This window comes from Nematolebias whitei, chromosome 3 (assembly GCF_014905685.2).
Source record: "Nematolebias whitei isolate Nwh7 chromosome 3, NemWhi1, whole genome shotgun sequence".
Lineage (NCBI taxonomy): Eukaryota > Metazoa > Chordata > Actinopteri > Cyprinodontiformes > Rivulidae > Nematolebias > Nematolebias whitei.
The window spans coordinates 27,982,069-28,001,606 of NC_056500.1; the positions used below are offsets into that span (position 1 = coordinate 27,982,069).

A 19,538-nucleotide genomic window follows, 5' to 3' on the forward strand; every position below is an offset into this window, starting at 1 on the left:
ACTAGGTTTTTTTTTATATTAACATTAAAAGGTGCATAGTGTGGTCTGTCCTTGTTGAGTTCTGAATCTTTCAGCTGCTAATGTATCTTTTTATAGTGAATATTTAATCAAAGTTGATGACAGAAACCCTTATTTTATCTCTAATGCTATTAGTTTCTAAATCACAGGAAGTCGCAGTATGGGAGCGGTGGCGTCACTTCCGGTTTGTGAATTGGTTGAAAGTTGATAAGACCCCGCCCCTTTGCCCTGACTTGTTGCTCGACTCTGGAAAGCTAATCTGAAAGCAGCAGCAGTTCATTAACAATTTTCACACCAAGAATCCCGACAGGACAGAGAACCAACAGGCTCACAGTGAGGTTAGTGTCTAACTTAACTCCTCTGTTGTGTTTGCTGTTCAATTGATGCTAAGCTTGCTTAAAAATATTAGCTTTAAGTCCTGATGCATGCTCAATAATCAATAATTGGTCAAACAAAACTGGGCGTTGCTGCTTCTTGAAATTGGAAAAAGGCAACTAACTCTGTTTTACTCGGTAATGCTGAAAACGGCATCACCTGAATGATAATAATGAATTATAAATATATGGTTAAAAGTCGGCTATTGTTTGTGAAAGTAATGTTTTCTTTCCTCATCTGGGCTAAAGTTCACCAACCTCAAAGTGAACGATGACACATTCATTGTAGCTTGTTTCTATCAGGATTTCTATGTTAACAAGTTGCCTAAAAGGAAGTTTGGACAATATAATTTTGTTGTTTACTCCATTTCAATCTTTGGGTAATAATTAACTATAACTGATTTTTCATTCAACTTTATTTATACAGGCTGGTCCCACTGAGACTCTTGTCATTGTCCCATTGTCATCTTATAAACTACAAGATCTCATGTCAGATTCTTGCTTGTGGCTTGACCAGTTTATAATGATTGGACCTTTTGACTGTTTGAAAAGTGTATTTGTGGACCTTCAAGTACCCCTGTCGTAGAGGATGAGAGATTTTATTCCTCCTCATATCACTTATATAATTTCTAATATTCCTATGACCACTGTTGGATGCCTCTCTGATCCTCTGGAGGTGACTCCTTAAGTCCGATTCATAAATGTTCTGGATAATGGACACTTTCTTGATTAAAAATAAATAAATAAATATATAAGACACTTGCAGTTTTTCAAGGTTCTTTGTCATTCGCACCACATGTGGTACATGTGGTGGAACAAAATTGTGTAATGGGGTCCCAGTTACATCCCACAAAAGTATTAAAATGTAAAAGAAAAACGGTAATAAGATCTAAGATATGAACTAAGAAAAATGTTAATAAAAATGCACTAAGTACTATTATCATAAAATAGCATAACAATACACCGAACAGCAGCACGAACATGAATCTGTGTGAGCAGATGAGTATGAATGAACTCAGCAACATGAAATTACTTTTTAAAGACTAACCTTTGCCCTCTTGATTATTATTTCATTTTTAGGTCTATTAAGCAATGGCAGTAGTTAGTTTAACCCTTAAAACAGCTGTGATTTGTCTCTTTTTCTGTCTCGTTTATTTTAGCAAGAGACTATATGGTAAGTGTCAATGGTTTTCACAAGATACCCTAAGCCTTGCTGTATCAGAGGTCACACTGGGTTTAGGTTTTACAGGGTGTGTTGTATGCTTTTCCTTTTGACAAACTGTTTTCTAGTTCAACATTGTGAGGATGTGAGGGTTTTTTATGAGGAGGCTTGAAGGGATTTTCATGAGTGCTTTACGGGATTCAGTTGTCAGTGAGATGATTATTTCTGAATTACTAAAAGTGTGTGTTGCATAACTGCCTTTTTTATTTATCTGGACGTGTGCCACAAAATTATTGCAGGTTTATCTTGCACTTGTCCTCAGCTTAGATAGAGTCAGACTTTGATTTGTAATAAAGCCCGTGAAGTTGTCGCCAACTGAGACTTGGGGAAAGAAACGGGTTGCTCAACCAGTCTTTTGCAACGAATTGTAATCTTCTCTCACACAGAGCCCAGAGAAAGTCTGAAATGACAAGTTTCATAAAAGCATCAGGGAAAGTAATATTAAAGTGCGTTAGCATTTCTTTATTGTGACATTTGTGATGTTAAATGATTAAACCACATTTCTAAAAGGGTGTCAACCACTGTTGAAGCTTGTTGCAGCACAGTTTGTCTTTACAAACGGTTTCTCTTGTCAGGTTGATGTAACTTGATGTAGCAAAACATATTTCAGTCTGGTTCCAGCTCGCTTCATGTTACTGGGGGTCATTTCCCCATATCAGAGAGCTCATGTCCTTCTGGAGCTTCTGTGTTGTAGCATGCCAAACACTTGTTAACATTGTCTCGGTAAAGACAGAAGGAATCCATTTATGTCTCCATGTGCCATCTGTTGGTACAAAAACAGATGCCATCCACATGTTGTGAGCACCAGAGGGAAATGGTTTTTTTTAACTTAAATTCCTTCATTGTGTTTTTAAAAAGGATACGAGGCAGAAAAGTAAGATAAGAGACCACTAGAATGAATCAGCAGGAGGGATTTTCTGCATTGTTGGACTTTAGGCTAAAGATGATCAAACTGCTCTAGGGACTTACTAAAGAAAAGATAAACTGGGAAGTTCCCTGCAGGGCTACAGAACTGTCGTCACTCTTTCTGCTTGCATTTACTCAGCAGATAGGACTGCTGAGCTGACATCACAGTCAATAATGAGCCACAACATCTTGCAATCACAAGTGGACAGGTTTTATTGCAATAGATACACCCAGATTGAGATTGTGGTCAAGAGATTACGTTTGTAAAGCTCAAGTGTTTACGTTCTAGAAAACAATATCTCATAATTGAAGTACTAAATTTCAAAGAGTCTTTGAAATACATTTTTAAAAAGCTGCATAGATTCGTCACTTTTGTTACATCGTGACCTCTAGGGGATCGTTGCACAATATCACCAGTATTTCTGTTCACCTTAACAGCATGGTGAAACCAAAGTTCCTCACATTTAATTTCTTGAACGACTCTAAGCTTGAAATCCCTTCCACGCAGTGGTTCTGCCATATGGCTGTAAAAACGATCCTCTTTTTCATGCCTCATTGATCATTCAAGCATGAACCGGTCAGGGTGATCAACTCTTGCATCTGTGCATTCTTTCACACATTAAACATGGTGGGACTTGTGCCATAGGTTAGAACAAAATTCTGCATGTGCTGCTGGTCCCCCCGTTTCACACCTACTCACCATTCATTCATTAATTCAACCTTTATTTAAACAGATAAATCACATTGAGCCTCGAAGACTCATTTACAAGTGAGACCTGTCTGGACAGACAATAAAGTGGTGAAAGTGACAACATAGGTTTTGGAGGCATAAAATTCCTAACATGCTCTTAATCTTTGGCTGAAGATTAAAAACATGAAAATGGGGAAGAAAAAAAACTTGCACACCAACTTGATACTAGCAACTTGGCTCTGTAACTACCAACTTTTCCAACTAAGTGGTGTAACAATGCTGAGTCAGCAGCAGCCTTCCTGTTTTACCTCAGTCATTTCACATAAGGCTGGACGATATGGCCAAAACTTTTATCACGATATAATTCTTAATTTCGGTCGATAACGATGCAATTCCGATATCGATATAAACAATATGAAAGTGTCAGAAAAATTGTACAAACTGTACAAATAAATTAATGTTCACCTTTTAAACGTTGGGACACGTGTGCTTCATCTTCTGGTTCTCAGCATATTCTATCGAGTGGAACAAGTTAGTTGTGTTCCCACCACTAGTTGGAACGACTCTCCAGCACATGTTGCAGCACATTGAAACCTGCCGTTGATCTGATCTTAGAGAGCTGAACCACTTCCACAACGCCAAATTAGTCTTTCCTCTTTTATCAGTGATGTCATCCGCTTTCTCTTTGCTTGTGAAAGCTTGTTCAGTCACATTATGACTAGGGATGCATCGATCCACTTTTTTTTTTTTTTTCCCCACTTCCGATCCGATATATACAGTTTGATATCGCCCGATACCGATCCGATACAGAAAAACAGTGCTGAATTAACAAAAATGGCTAAATCAGATGACATGATTTAGCCATTTTTGTTGTCTACCTGGATGTTTGAGATTACAAACTCGGTGCTGAATTAACTTAAAACATTTGTTTTGTTAAACGCAGACACGATTGTACTGAATTACAAATTTATTGAAAACTCTGCATCACAACAGCACACACACCAAGAGCTTCACAAGCTTGGTCAAACGTGTAAAAACAACACAACTTTAATTTGTTCAGTCAGTACACTAGCGCGTGACGTCACTCGGAACACAAAGCATAGAATTAGAGTGAATAGATCTGCCCAGTCATGGATCGGTCACATTGTCACGATACCCGATCCAGAAGTTTTTCGATATCTGTACGATACAGATATTGGTATTGGATTGTTGCATCTCTAATGACGGTCATGGGCACTCATTTTGAAGCAAAAACTTAATGCGGGTTGGAGATTAGCCTAGCCTGTTACCGCTGCCGACTCCTTCTGGACTCGAGCTCTGCGTAACATCTACGTCACCACGCACTTACGTAGTTGTGTCGCGGCTTTTTCAGTCAGGGTTGAAACGGAAGTGGCCGCTTCAACCCGAACAGAAAAAGAAACGCTGTAATCATATTGAAATATTGAAAATGTGCTTAAAACTCATATCACCGTTATTTAATAAAAGTATATCGTGACATATATCGATATCAAATTATTGTCCAACCCTAATTTCACACATGAAAGTGATGCAGGAAAAAGGTGTCTTTGGCCCAGATTGAAAGGTTAGTGTTGAAGGGGCTTAAGAACTGTCATGTTTGTATTCTTAAATCCCTATAATATTTAGTCAACAATAAAAAATAAACTGGTGACAATGGCATAGTGGATTTAGTTGGAGCCCAAAGTGCACACTACTACTACTACTACTACTACTACTACTACTACTACTACAGTGGTTACTGCTGTAAAATATACTGTCAAATTAATTTTGTCATTACAGTAAATATAAACAAAATAGGATTAAATTACTAATGTTTTGAATAATAAACACTTTACTTAATGGACTAGTTGCCCTTACTAAGTAAAATAAACATAACTTACAACCAACAGTCTAATCTGACATGACTATAACTGTAGCAAGTTCACAGTTCAGATGCAAGAATCTGGCAAAATTGTTCTTTACTTATAGGAGGCTTGGAAGTTAAATGGAATCCCTTTTAGTTGGAGCCAGAACACATCATTATTTAGCAGTATTATGTAGATGAATAATATCAGAGGTGCATTTTATCTGCATAACTTCACAAGAGCGTGTGAACAATCGATCCTCAGCAATAACTCTCTGTGTGTTTGCTGGTACTACCATTATTCATGGGTTTACTCAGACTCTAACCTATTTGAATTCAAACCATCTTCTACAGACTAATCAGTTTGCAAGATTTTTTTTTTCATCTTTCATTTTGTTTGTCATGGTACTAAGCTTTTTATTATGAAGATAAGAAACTATGATGATTCATGACAAAGGTAAGGAGCTGTGCTGAAAAAATGGACCTGGCCTCATTTTGTGTCTAACATTCTCATAAAACATGAAAATACTTCAGTCATTTAATACAATTGGTTATAATTTGAAAGTTACCAAAAGAATGATTAAGTAAGTTGTCAAACGGATTAAAAAACCCTGCTTATGTTAGTTTATCGTTCTGACGGTCTGTGCGTATAAGATATTTAACTCGGTCTTTTTCTTTACCCTGATTTGCCAGCCTCTTATGTTTTGGGCTTTTTCTAGATTTTGGGCTGTTTTATTGATGTACTGTACTATAGTTTTTAAAATACAAGTGTGGATCTGTGCAAAGTCAACAAGAAAAGCACCAAATTCCAAATATCCACTTGTCTCATTTAGACTTTGCATGGTAGCACTGCTTTATTCTTCCAGATGAATTTCATCCTCCTTGCATCACAGTGTTGACAAATGAATTTAATATGGCCGAGTTTCCTTCCTGTGAGCGTTAAACCATTTGACAGGCCAGCTATTCCTGCAAGATAAAGTACATTTTAACAAAGACTTTGAAGGAGGAAGCTGTGTTTCATCATGCACCCAAGGCAAAGAGGTGATTCTTGGTTTCTGACTGACTGTGTTTCATGTTAGAGACTGATTCCAGCACTCACAATGGCAGACAGTGGGAAGACTAATGAGACTGGAGCTGCAGCAACAGAAGAGGCTAATGGAGAGCAGCAGGTGAAGAAGCCTGACACCCACATCTAATGCATATTATAATGTCATTTGACACGTTTGACAATTCTCAATTTTGATCAAATTCAGTGTGACTGATGCATCTAAAAATACAGATTATTAAAAAAGCAATATGTAATGCAGACATGCTTGTGTTTTGCATTTTAAGTTGTTATAATGATTGCATTCTTGTCCTAGACTGTTGTTTCGCGAGTGAGCCACTTCCCATTGGTCAGTTCAGCTTGCGAGGCGGTTTCCAGTGCGTACAGCAGCACCAAAGACCATGTGCCTTTGCTGAAGGGAGTGATGGATGTAGCCGAGAGTGGGGTCCGAACCCTAGGAGCTGCTGCCAGCACGGGGTCCAAGCCCATTCTGGACATGATTGAACCACAGCGTAGGTTATTTTCTCGGCTAAATGTGATGTAATATGTGTGCAATTGCAGTACATGAATGTCCAACTCTGAAACATTCTATTAAAGTCAATTGCAAGCCAGTTGCAAAATAAAGGTGTGAAATGAGCATAAAGTCGTTACCTCAAGGTTAGAAACAAATAATAATGGAATAAGTTTTGTTCATTTACCAAAAGTTTATCAGAATCAGTTTATTGCCATGTCAATGAACGAGGTTCACAAACTAGGAATTTGCTTCGACATAAAGGTGCGAATAGTAATAAAGTAAAATAAAGTAAACATGAAAACATTACATAAAACATGTGTACACTCATAAAGTAAAAATGAAAACATAACATAAAACATGTGGGCACCCATATTTGAAACTGAGTTGCAAATGCAAAATAAGAATAGTTTGTGTTAAGTACAGTAGTCCCTCGTTTATTGTGGAGGTTACGTTCCGGATATTCAGATGGCCAGCACGGGACCAGATGGTGGTCGAGATCGAGTCCAAATTTGGATGAAAAAAGTTCCGGTGGGCTCTGGAGGGAATGCCAGACCTCCGGGCAATGCCTCCCCGCTCGGAAGGTTGGCGGGCGGCACTCTGATTCATCGATGACGAGTCTGGAGGTCCGGTTCTGGTCCAGTCCCCAGTGGGTTTCATTCAGCTCTCTGCATCCGCTGGGCACCGAAGCCACTATGAATAAGGACAAAACTTTTTTCGGATCAGAACAAAACTTTCCCTCCATTTCAGCAGAAGGCAACGGCTGGAAGCACTGTTGGCTTCTGGGAAATGTAGTCCTTTTGAGTGGCGATAGTGCAGCTTATTGAGGGAGAACTACACAATACCATACCATACCATACCACTTTATTTATAAAGCACTTAAAACAGCAAGAAGGCCAACCAAAGTGCTGTACAGCCAAAACAACAGGTAACACACAAAGCAAAATACAAAATGAGGTAAATCAGAATATAGACATAAAAAAAATAGCGGCACCTGTCTGTTTTTTTTTTTTTTTTTTTTTTTTTTTTTTTACTTTTTACTGTATCCCATACTGTCCCAATCACTTGACTAATAAAGTTGACAATGTGTCATGTACAATATTTTTTTCTTGTGTACTATTTTACTTTGAAAAACAGTGAAAGAGCGAGTCCGCCAAAGTCTAATCGCGAGGGACTACTATACTATGTTCAGTTACACGTTCGTTTGTGAATCTTGTTTTGTGAACAGTGAATCGTACTATATTTTAAGTGTGTTTTTGGATTTAAATTTTTTCAGTGGCCACAGTGAATGAGTATGCCTTGAAAGGACTGGATAAGATGGAAGAAAAGCTCCCGATTCTTCACCAACCAGCAGATAAGGTCACACCTGATGCATGTTTCTACAGTGTACTAAAGAGGGAAAAATGCAACTTTTGACTTGATTTTTTTTTTTGTGATCCTTTCTTTACATTTTCGCTGCATGTTACAGTAAAATTTATAAATCAAATTATTTACTTTCATTATACCCCTCAAATGTAGTTTTAGTTATTAATCTTGTTGCCACAAGCTAATGATGGAATAAGAGTCGCACAGAAAAACACCATCAGCACTCATTTTCTTGTTCTTACCCTCAGGTGGTGTCAGACACTGTGGGTATGGTGTACCAGTCGGTGGCAGGAGCCAAAGATGCAGTGATGGGGGCTGTGATGGGTGGTGTTGAGATGACCCGGGCAGCAGTCAGCGGAGGTATCCACACTGTCATGAGCACCAGGATGGGCCAGATGGTCAGCAGTGGGATGGGTCTGGCCCTCAGCCGATCTGAGGACTGGGTTGACCAGAACTTGCCGCTCTCTGAGAGGGAGTTAGGTCAGTACACGTACCAAATCAGGAAATCCTTGTTCGCCCATTAAACAACAGAACTGTTTACTCCCGAGAGGCAGAGAGGGGTGTTCTGAAAGTTTAAAGTGAAAAATCACGAAGAATGGTTGTGATGGAACAAACGGAGCTCTGCTGAGCTGCAGGCTGAAGACCTGAATGTTTGTGATATTCATAGAGAGAAAGAGAGGACATTCAAATGAACTTGCCGTCTGTTTACTTGGCTTGAATAGCCCCTGCAGTTTCCAACAGTCACAGCTTTGACACCTGCTACAGTGATGTCATGTTATTGTGAAAACCTGTCATACTCCAGAATAGCAATGAAGCCCAAAGGGACGGTGTCTGATTATAGACTGTAAAAAAATTCATGAGCAGCTATATATAACAATTTCAGAATACACCAACCAACCAATGCAATATGCTTGTCACATATACTAAATTATGTTGTCATCATGGTAAAAAGAAAAGTCCAAGAAAAACTATTCACAGCTTTGTGTTTAGGTTTACTGTCACAGAAGTTGCAACACTTGTGTAATATCACTTAAACCTGAAAGTCATAGACAAATGTAGCATCTATAATATTATATCCAATTTCACGAGTAGAGTATTACCTTTCATGAATAATAAAAAAAATCTGATGAATAATCAAAAGCAGCATTAGGAAAGCTCCATAGAAAATTAACAATATACACAAGAAAAAAGTGAATACCCTTGAAAACCTGTGTTAAGTGAAGCTAAATTAAGTACATCTTTGATTTTTCCATTAGCCTGAGTGCGTGAAACTAGGAATGAAAAGCTCCTGTGAACATCAAAACTTTAGAGGGCGTGAGCTGGTAATGATTCTTGACGCACAAAAAGATCATTTTTATGTGAGCAGCTAATTATCATGAAGTGTGAAGTGGGCTCTAGTGTTAATTGGTCATGCTGTTTTTCCTTAAACTACAATCCAGTGTCCTACTAACACAGCCTTGCAAAAAATGTGTAAAGTGTCAAGAGTAAATAAGGCTAAATATGAACATGCTCAAGAGAAAAGAATACAAATCTCTCCAACTGTTCTATAAATCGTTAAATAATTATAAGAATTGTTTTGTTTTGGCCCTGTGATGAAATTGCGACCTGTCCTGGGTGCACACTGTCTCATCCTCCTCAATGGTCACTGAAGATGGCCACTAGCTTCCCCACAACCCGAAAAGAAAACGGCGGGTAAAAGAAATGGATGGATGTTTTGGTTTTTGCTCCGATGGAATCGAACATATTTTACCAAAATCTAGGCACCCAAATGCTGTGAATGTCCTGATAGTGAAACACCGTAAGCTTATCAATATTATGAAGTTACATGAGAGCAAACAGTATTCGAAACTTTTCTAGAATGAACTATGGATACCTATACCCAGTCACTGGATTAGATGACTGTGTCTGCAAAATGTTGGTTTAGGATGAACCTTGAGACCTGATTGAGATGAATGTACTGTGGTTCTTTGGCAGCTGCTGTGGCTGAACATGCCAACTCTGAGGTGGCCACCTCTTCAGCCAGCCCCAGCTACTTCGTCCGTTTGGGGAAACTCTCTGCCAAGGTACAGGAAAGAGCTCTGGAGCAATCCCTGCTCCGTGCGCGGACAGCCAGGGATGTCACCTATGCTGCAATGGGTCAGATTACCAGCACTTTTGACCTGCTGGAGAGCGCCCGAGCCAGTCTGGGTACGGCCAGTCACCAGATAGCAGGAGCCACCGAACAGCTGCTGCAGCGCTGGTCCGAGTGGAAGCAGAACCAGGAAGAAGAGGGCAAGACCGAGTCAGAGCCAGATGGGTCCAAAGATGAGTCTGAGGTCAGAAATGGACACGAAACAAGACACATGCAGGATAAATGTGATCTATTGTACTGTTTTTTTAATAAAATGTTAGAAATGTTATGTTTCCAAACACTGACGGCCTTTCCTAATCAACTTTCTAAGACTTCCATTTGAATAAAATGTGACTTGGCTCTTTAATTTAAATACAAAACTTAAAATTTCTCTTATCAGCTATAATCTAATAAAAATAAAATCACTTTTAGTGGCACTAATTTAAGCTATAGAGTTGTTTTTTTTCAATCGGTGCCTCTGTTTTAACGTTTGTTTTGTCTTGCTTTTGAATGCCACTCCATGTTTGCAGCAGCTGGAATGGCGGACCCTGTCCATGGTGCGTGGTCTGAGTGACCAGCTGAAGTCTGCATGCTCCAATGTGGTTTCAAGTGCTCAGGGTCTGCCCGGTACGGTCCAGGAACAGCTGACCAGTGCACGGCAAGCTGCTGAAGAACTGCAGTCCTCTCTGGGGAACACCAGCACAATCACTCCCCAACTTCTGGAGCGAAGCCGGCACCATTTAAAACAAGTACTAAGATTTAAGACGTCTATGTTGGTTGTTTTACTTTGTCTGTGTACCCCAGTATAGTTCCAACTTAGATTTAGTTGTACTGTGTGAATGCTTGTTAGGCATTCACACTATTGTTTTCCTGTTTATATTTATTATAGATTTGTTTTGTACTGATTCAAACTTTTTTCAGCATAATTCAGCAAAAATGTGCTCTCTGCACTTCCTTCTGGTAATTTAAGCTACTTTCTGCTATTGTAGCTACTGTTCAGCTGGGGTTTTTTGGTAATTTCTAAAAAAAATTCAGATAATTTCCACTTTTTGTGCTAATTTCTGCTTTTTTAAGCTTAATTGAGCACAATTGTGCTCTCTCCACTTTCTTCTAATTTAAACTAATTTAAACTTCTATTTGCTATTTTTAGCTACTGTTCAGCTGTTTTGTTTTTTGTTAATTTCTGCTTTTTTCAGATAATTTCCATATTTTTGTGCTCATCTCTGCTTCCTTAAGCCTAATTAGGCACAATTCAGCTCGTTCCACTTTCATCTAGTAGTTTAAGCTTTCTGCTTTTTCAGCTATTTTTTTCAGCTATTTTTAGCCAATTTCAGCTTTTTTAGCTACCAGTAATTTACTAATTGTTGTGCTCGTTTCTGCTTATTTAAACCTAGTTCAGCAAATATGTGTTCTTTCTGCTTTTTTCTGCTAACGTAGGCTTGTTCTTCCATTTCAGCTTAATTTCTGCACGTTATAAGATACGTTCAGCTGTTTTTCAGCAATAAGCATTCACACTGCATTTTTGCAGGAAATGCAATTTCTTTTTTTTTTCATTGGCCTCACCTAATACAATCAGCTCTTTTATTTGCAGTAGTAATGCAGACATCTTTATTTAAAAGCTAACGAGTTGGCTGATGTGAGATGATATATTTTAATTTCAGTGAAATATATGTTGTGAAATGATTAATGTTGTGTACATGTTTCAGGTTCAGCAGTCTCTGGATGGTGTCATGGAGTATTTACTACACAACACTCCACTCAACTGGCTGGTTGGACCTTTTGTTGCTCAGAAATCTGAAAAAGATGATGTGCCAATGAAGCAGATTAACCCAAACAACTAGAATAGTTATGTTTGTCTGTGATATTTTTTGGTCCTTACTACTTTTTTCTACAAAATACACCATGACTGTTATGTAATCCAGTATGTATTTTGATTCTTCAAATCTTGATCTGAGATGATATTGACATCATTTATTACGCAGTATTAAATATTTTTCAGGTAAATATGATCATGTGTCCTTAAAGTTCCTGTATTTGCACTTGTATTTACAAAGTATAACATTTCTGAAAGATAAATCCATGTCTGATTTTTCTTTAGTTTTCAAATCATTCCAAAACTGTAAAATTACATAAGAGCATTTAGAGTGTGATGTAGAGTGCTTTTCATTAGTTTCAGTATTTAGATCCTGATCTTGTATCTGAATGTTGATGGGTTTAAGGTAGGGATTAATGGGCTGTCACTTATCTGATGTTAAATAAACTTTAAATTCAGCACAGTGTGTCTCTGTGGATTATTGTTTTATTTATTTACTTATTTGTTTCTGTTGGAGTATTTTTTTTCACTGTGCTATTGCCCCCATTTTAAATTTATTTAACTACCTTTTACTGAACGTATACAAATTATTTTAAGGAAACGCATTGTAACATAATTAAATCTACAATATGATGGAGGTGTTTAACGTGTTTTTAAAAGCAGATAAAGTTTGAGTGGCTTTAGACAATGAGGTGTTGGTGACTGTACAAATGTTAAAACATGATGCTAGATAATGCGTGAATATATTTGTTTTAAAGAGTAAAAATATTTCAAAAATACAATATCATGCATAATTCCCAGAAGCGATATGACATTTTGTTTTTTTAACAGAATATCTAAATATATTACGTATACAAACAAACCATATCCAGATCTTTTCATAAATGTTGGAAACAGTTTCTCTTTCAACAAAATGTCTAACTGCCTTGATAAATGGAGAAGTCGGAGTCAGCAGATGGTTTTAGGCTTAAAGGATGTTATAATGCAGTCTGGGTGAAGATGATAAAATTCAACATCAGATAATGGCATAAAAACGATGCATAATGTTTCAGTGGTGTCTTAATTTAATCAAATGGCAATAAAATGTGAAATAAGTGCTCACTGGATGTTAAAAGTTGGCAAACATGACATAATCCAGTTTCAAACCAGTCTGTGTTGGTCCATAACCCTGAATCGATGAGAGTGACGTCATGGTCGTTGTTTCGAATGTCGGGAGCTCGCGTTGAGAAGGCCGCGCGCTCTGCTGAGGGCACAACTTGTCCAAATCTGTCGTTTAAGTTCATTGACAGCTACCGGTAGCTTGAATTTCAGGTAATGTCTTCATGTAAGATCACTATGGGAAGACCCTTGCGATGTGTTACTGTTTTTAAACTCGCCGCGAAGAGCGCTAGTTTGGGTTGGCTGGTTGTGCTAGCAGCTCAAGCTAACGTCAATCAGCTAACGCTAGCGTCTATTCGGTTTTAAAAAGCTCAGATTTGTCGGTGTGTTCGTAAAACAAGGGCGCAATTGTTTGTAGTGTGAATTTTGTCTGAATGGAATGCCACTAATCGAGTCTTGTCCTAATTATTTTCTTGCGTTGGTATGCGGTGTCAGACAAATAAAGCGGATTTCGAGGTTGTTTGCTAATGTTTGTTTGTTCAGGACGACGGTTGTTTTCTTTTCACGGCACTCGTTCCAAAGTTGTTCATCAGGATTTTTAACAATGTCGTGTTTATGTTTGCTAAGCGTTGTGTGATGTAAGAGTGGCGTTTGCGTTTAGAACTTGATCTTTGTGCCGACACATCTTGAGCTTTTTGTTCCTTTTATGGTAACTTTTTCCTGACCAAAACATCTTGCTTTGCAGCGGAAGAAGCGATGTTCAGTAATCGGTTTGAACGACTCTGTTTTCTTGCGTTTTAGGTGCATTTGTGGTGACTTTTTCTACTTTGTTTCTAAACCCTTCCCTGCTTTTATGAATTTTCTTGAACATACTAATTTGAACACTTCATAGACTTATTGGACCACAATGGAATATAATAAGCGTTTTCACTTTCTTGTGTTAAAGTATTTTTAATTGACAAACCATGCATGCGCATTGTTACTGAACAAACTCGATCAATCACCTAGTCCATATTCTTAGTCGTGCGTGATTTATTTATTTAGTTGTTTTCTTTTAGTGGCACCAGTTTGTTACAAAATAACTTCTTTTTTTTTAATATATACACAACTTGAAAAATTGTTAATTTTTTTATTTAAAAGAATTAGCTGGTGTTTTATAGGTACATTCTAAACATGTTGCAGACCTTTCCTACTGTAAGATAAAACGGTGTATATAGATATAAGATAAGATAGAACTTTATTGATCCTGCAGGAAAAAGCTCTAGAATTGCGCTGCTCCAGGTGTCTGCATGTTGGAGCAGCTCTGTTACTTTCATTCTGAGATTTTGCTTTTTGAAACTTTAACTTTAAAGCACATTTTTTAAAGATGATTGTTTCCTCTGGTATCGGATGCTGTGCAGCTGGAAGGATTTTACTGAAACTTTTTAAGTTTTGGACATTTGTTATGATGCGTAACCATGGCAACAATGCAGTTTTCTACAACCAACAGCAGCTGATTAACATCTCAAAAGCTCAAATAATATCACAACTACAGCCACAAATCTCAAATGAGTTGAAAGGATGTTCTGTGGATGCAGTCTCATCTACCTGCCAGCTGTGCTCCAGTGCCTGACCACTGAGATCCTGGAACTAGCAGGAAACACGGTTCATGACAGCGGAAGGACAGGATCGTCCCTCGTCACCTACAGTTGGCTGTCCGCAGCGACGAGGAGCTCGGCAGACTGCTGGGAGGAGTGGACATCACTCTGGGAGGAATTCTGCTGAGAAGGTTCTCTGCAGGCCAAAAGTGGGCGTTTCTGGCTAATAGGCGTTTGTGTGGAGCAAACACCGATTGGCTAGCTGTATTTGTGCTCTTTAGTTAAGTTACGTCAGCTCTTTTTTAAAACTCAAGGTTTCTAAGGACCAACGTTAAATCTCCTGTCAAACACAAGAAGATTCTCTTTTGTTCTTGGTTGTAGGCTGCACCTGATGGGTTGCCTTGAGTGTGGTCTGGGTACAATGAAATATGAAGCATCTGAAGCAAAACCTGCTCCCATTTGTCCAAAAAGTCTGGTCTCAATTAAAGATCATGAGTCCTATTATGAGATAATGGCCCAAAACAAATGCTAAAAACTAAATTTGCTCTTTAGAAGTGCTCTTCTATGAGATCTGATCTATGAAAGGAGCTGAAACATGGAGTAGGACTGACCCTTAAAATGTGAGACAGCTGAGGAAGTTAACCAGTAAACAGAAATACCTGCTCCAGTTGCAGAACTCTTACAGAAACTGACCATCACTCATCTGCAGTGACTGATTTCAAAGGTTGAACAAGACAATGTGAAGTTAAAGGCAACGTCCTTTGTCCTAAGGCCAGTTTAAGTATCATTAAAATTTTTCTTTCTTTATGAATCAGTTGTAACTATTTTCACATTTTTCAACAACCAAAATGGATTTTGTTTTTTAATGTAATGGCTAGATATATAAAAAAAACATTTAGCCCTCCCCACTACCCAGTTATGTTGCTCTTATTTTGAAATGTAACCGGAAGTTCTGTGTTGAGAGAGGCGGAAAGAGAAGTTATGGAGACGCCGCTAATGTCGAACCGAGACGCCGCTAATGTCGAACCGAGACGCCGCCAATGTTGAACCTGAGACACCGCCAATGTCGAACCGGTTAACACCATAGACATAATATGCCTGTGGTGAACACAATCTGCCAATAACGCCTTGTTTTTAGACAAAACGTGTCTGTGGTTAACACAAACAGCTTTTTATTGTTCAGCCTTTATTTCTATCGTCCAATCAGATGTGGCCGACCAGACACGCGTATTTTTCTATCGTCCAATCAGATGTGGCTGGCCAGACACGCCCATTTTTCTGTCGTCCAATCAGATGTGGCTGACCAGACACGCCCATTTTTCTATCGTCCAATCAGATGTGGCTTGCCAGACCCGCCCATTTTCCTATAGTCCAATCAAATATGACCTCCCGGATACGCCTCATCCAATCAGATGTGGTCCCCCAGATACGCCTTCTGAATTTGCCTGCAGCGATACCTACTTGGTTCTGCCCGGCATTCGGGCGGTCCTACAGCCCGGGGGAACCAAGAGGCCACCCGAGTCTGGGTGGACGGATCGGACGGCATCTGCAGCCAGTTTCTTAGGATCCACTGTGGGATGGACCTTTACAAGAGATCCTTCCTGCCTACAGCCATCAGTATCTATAACATCTCTTAATGAAATGAGGATAATGAGTTACAACAACAAATAATTTCCCTTTGGGATTAATCAAGTATTTTTGAATTGAATTGTTGTGATAGATTAGTTCAGAACTAGTTGTAAAATAAACCCAGAATTTGCTAATCTCCAAGCTCACTCAGCTGAAAATGGGAAACATAAATTTAAAAAATGTATTTAGATATAGGGACTGATAACAGTTTTGGCTAACCCATTTTATTATCTTTTTTCAGGAATACCCTCTCCCGGTCCCCTTCCCCCTCAGTCAGAGCATGGCTCAGGAGACCAATCAGACACAAGTGCCAATGCTTTGCACAATGGGCTGTGGTTTCTATGGAAACCCCCGCACCAATGGCATGTGCTCCGTCTGCTACAAGGAACACCTGCAGAGACAACAGGGAGGAGGCAGGTCCAGTCCTCCAGGAGAGAAAGGTGGGATGATGGAGGATAAAAAGCTTAACAGACACCAGGTGTTTCTGATATGGTTGTTTAAGGTGGAAAAGACAAGAACTTGACACTTAACAAAAGTAATGAGTGGCTTATATTAACTTTTCACCTTGTGTCAGGTTTACTTGTCTATAGTTTTAGGATGGGTTTCTTTTACTTCACAGCTGCTACATCACCATCGGGATCACCAGGATCAGCCAGTGTGAGTGTAGAGGTCATGACCACAGAGCTTAGTACAGAAGTATCAGGAACTCCACCTGAGGAACAACCAACAAGGTACTGATGGGCTGCTGGGGGCGTTTACTCAGCTCCATGAGGGTCCAAAGATTTACTATCAGAGAAATTAGCTTGAATGTGATTATTAAAGTAAAATTGTAATCACAAATATATATGTTTATTTGAACAAAAATTACATATGAACTACAGTTTGTATTTTATCAGTGAATTTTTATAGATTTTAATATTTGACAATTTGGAGACTTTCAACCGAAGTCTCCAAATTGTCAAATATTAAAAAAACTGTAGTGTTTTAGTTTGTAGTTGAACTGTAAAAAAAGAAATGTATGCATTTCTCTGATAAATATATATTTACAAACTTAAGGAAAGTCTTAATTTAAAGTTTGGTATATCTAGGAGGGTGTCTGTGCATGTCTGTCTGTGTGTGTCTGTGTGTGTGTGTTATGCAATGTAATAATTTTTTTGTTATGATTTTAGTCCTAGCTCTCCAAGCCCAGTTACTGAACAGATGACAGCTATGAGCATCTCCCAAGATTCGGGGACAGTGGACTCCGATCGAGCTGAGGATAAGGAAGGAGACGAGGAGGATACGTCCAGCAACACAGGTAAGCAACAAGTGTCCCATAATATACAGTACAGTAGTCCCTTGTTTATCGCGGGGCATCTGTACCCTGAAGACCTGCAATAAGTGAAAAGCCGCAAAGTATAAATAGTACAAGTAATAAGTATTATATTATATTATATTATATATATATAGCGTTTTAAACCCTTCACACACACTTTCAATATTCTGAGCAATGTTTCTAAAGGCTCTAAGAGAGCACAAAACATCATGATTTCAGCTCCCTGCCTCCTCTGCTCTTAATATTGTTTAGAGATTACAAATAGAAGAACATTTTTTCTATTTTGGAGTACTTCTTAAAATACAATTTTCATTATTACTGAAAAACAAAGAATTATTGAGGCGGCTGTGGCTGAGTGGTTAGAGCAGTCGTCCTCCAATGCAAGAGTTGGGGGTTCAAATCCACCAGCAGTCACATGCCAAAGTGTCCCTGGGCAAGACACTGAACCCCTCATTGCCTCCGATGTGTGTCCCATCAGTGTATGAATGTGATAAAGCTCTGATTAGTCTCTTTAGAATGATTTGTTCAGTTAGCTTTGTAGAGATCTAGTAGAGTGCTGTGTGAATGGGTAAATGAGGACACGGATTGTGTTGTAAAGTGCTTTGAGTATCTGGATAAGATAGAAAGGTGCTATATAAGTACAGTCCATTTACCATTTAAAATGTTTTCTTTTAAATAAAAATTCCATGCCGATTGTGTGGGTCATCCATCAATCATCCAATTGTGTATCATGTCCAATCTTATTTTCAAAAATCGCAATAGAGCGAGTCCACGATAAACAAACCGTGAAGTAGCGAGGGACTACTGTACTTGCTGTCTTACCTGTGCTGATAGCAGCGTCGTGGCAGTTTCACAGCTCCATGTAGTGGCATCAGGATCATGGTCCATTTTGGACTCATGAGCTTGTTGACCGTTCAGCTTCTCTCTTCACTTTTTATTTTATTCAGGAAATACTGCTTCAAAAATGAAAAAGGTCCATAAATGTTCTAACATAAGTGTTATCCCTTTCAAATAATAGTTTTGCGCTGCTTATTTTAAATAATTTAATGTTTACTTGGGAGTACGTCTGGAATTTGACCTGTTTGTTTTTAATTTAATACTTTTTGTTCTTTCAAATAATTCCACTTTTTGTTGTTGTTTGTTTCTAACCTCAGAGCCTGTAGGTGAAGGAGCACAAGCTTCCGATGGTGACCTAACTCCCGATAAAAACAAGAAAATAAACCGATGCTTTTCTTGCCGGAAGAAAGTGGGCCTTACTGGTGAGGAAGGAAAATATTTTCAACACATTCAAGCTAATCATTGAGCTCCTGTGGTTTATAGGTGAAGAAACCCTGGCTTTGGTTTGCTGAAACGTTGCCCTACCACAAACACATATGTTGTTTTTCTATACAATCACAGTTTTGTGCAGAGATCACTATATTATGTTGTTCTCTTTTTATTTGCACTGGAGTAAAATTAATATCAAATGTTTACATTTAATTCTGTACCTACATGGGGCACTTATTATAGGTGCAGCCAATTAATCTCAGTCTGTAGAGACCAGTACAACAATCAATATGCAGCTGTTGGTGTTCTCACAAAGTTTTCTTGTTTGGTTGAGCTGTTTTATTTTTCTCTCTCCTTACTTTAGGTTTTGACTGTCGCTGCGGTAACCTATTCTGTGCCATTCATCGTTATTCTGACAAACACGACTGTCCATATGATTATCGGAGTGCAGCTGCTGCGCGCATACGCAAGGAGAACCCCATCGTTGTGGCTGAGAAAATTCAGAAGTTATGAGGACTAAGTGCAATAAAAGGTCTTTCTGACTTTGTGAATTTGACGCGTGGCGACTTGGATGGAAACACCTGATATCATGGCTTTTGTTCATGGTAGACTGAGGCGGGCGGGGTGGGTGGGATGTGTGGTTGCAGCAAAAGTCAGGACATTTCCGTTACTAGCTTCTCCCTCTCTAGGTATTGGCTGAGACTGAATCTGTGTGAGTGTGTGCGCGCTAGCGTGAA

At 38.8% G+C, this 19,538-nt stretch overlaps 2 protein-coding genes across 2 annotated transcripts; both read left to right on the forward strand.

Moving 5' to 3' along the window:
* The first annotated feature begins 236 nt into the window (after positions 1 to 236).
* plin3 (perilipin 3) lies at positions 237 to 12,077 on the forward strand. The gene is made up of 8 exons (XM_037674761.1): positions 237 to 356; positions 6,152 to 6,241; positions 6,434 to 6,629; positions 7,905 to 7,987; positions 8,242 to 8,473; positions 9,968 to 10,308; positions 10,634 to 10,852; positions 11,810 to 12,077. The coding sequence occupies exons 2-8, from the start codon at positions 6,173 to 6,175 to the stop codon at positions 11,942 to 11,944; spliced, it is 1,275 nt and encodes a 424-aa protein (XP_037530689.1). The 5' UTR covers positions 237 to 356; positions 6,152 to 6,172; the 3' UTR covers positions 11,945 to 12,077.
* Positions 12,078 to 13,112: 1,035 nt separating this feature from the next.
* Positions 13,113 to 19,363, forward strand: zgc:77486 (uncharacterized protein LOC405808 homolog). The gene is made up of 6 exons (XM_037674762.1): positions 13,113 to 13,227; positions 16,462 to 16,660; positions 16,840 to 16,951; positions 17,390 to 17,517; positions 18,690 to 18,794; positions 19,166 to 19,363. The coding sequence occupies exons 2-6, from the start codon at positions 16,501 to 16,503 to the stop codon at positions 19,312 to 19,314; spliced, it is 654 nt and encodes a 217-aa protein (XP_037530690.1). The 5' UTR covers positions 13,113 to 13,227; positions 16,462 to 16,500; the 3' UTR covers positions 19,315 to 19,363.
* Positions 19,364 to 19,538: the final 175 nt, after the last annotated feature.

Coding starts and splice junctions, on each gene's coding strand:
- plin3 (XM_037674761.1), top strand. CDS start 6,173: ATGGCAGACAGTGGGAAGACTAATGAGACTGGAGCTGCAGCAACAGAA. Junction 6,242..6,433: donor AGGCTAATGGAGAGCAGCAG/GTGAAGAAGCCT, acceptor TTCTTGTCCTAG/ACTGTTGTTTCGCGAGTGAG. Junction 10,309..10,633: donor GGTCCAAAGATGAGTCTGAG/GTCAGAAATGGA, acceptor CCATGTTTGCAG/CAGCTGGAATGGCGGACCCT.
- zgc:77486 (XM_037674762.1), top strand. CDS start 16,501: ATGGCTCAGGAGACCAATCAGACACAAGTGCCAATGCTTTGCACAATG. Junction 16,952..17,389: donor CCTGAGGAACAACCAACAAG/GTACTGATGGGC, acceptor TTATGATTTTAG/TCCTAGCTCTCCAAGCCCAG. Junction 17,518..18,689: donor GGATACGTCCAGCAACACAG/GTAAGCAACAAG, acceptor TTCTAACCTCAG/AGCCTGTAGGTGAAGGAGCA.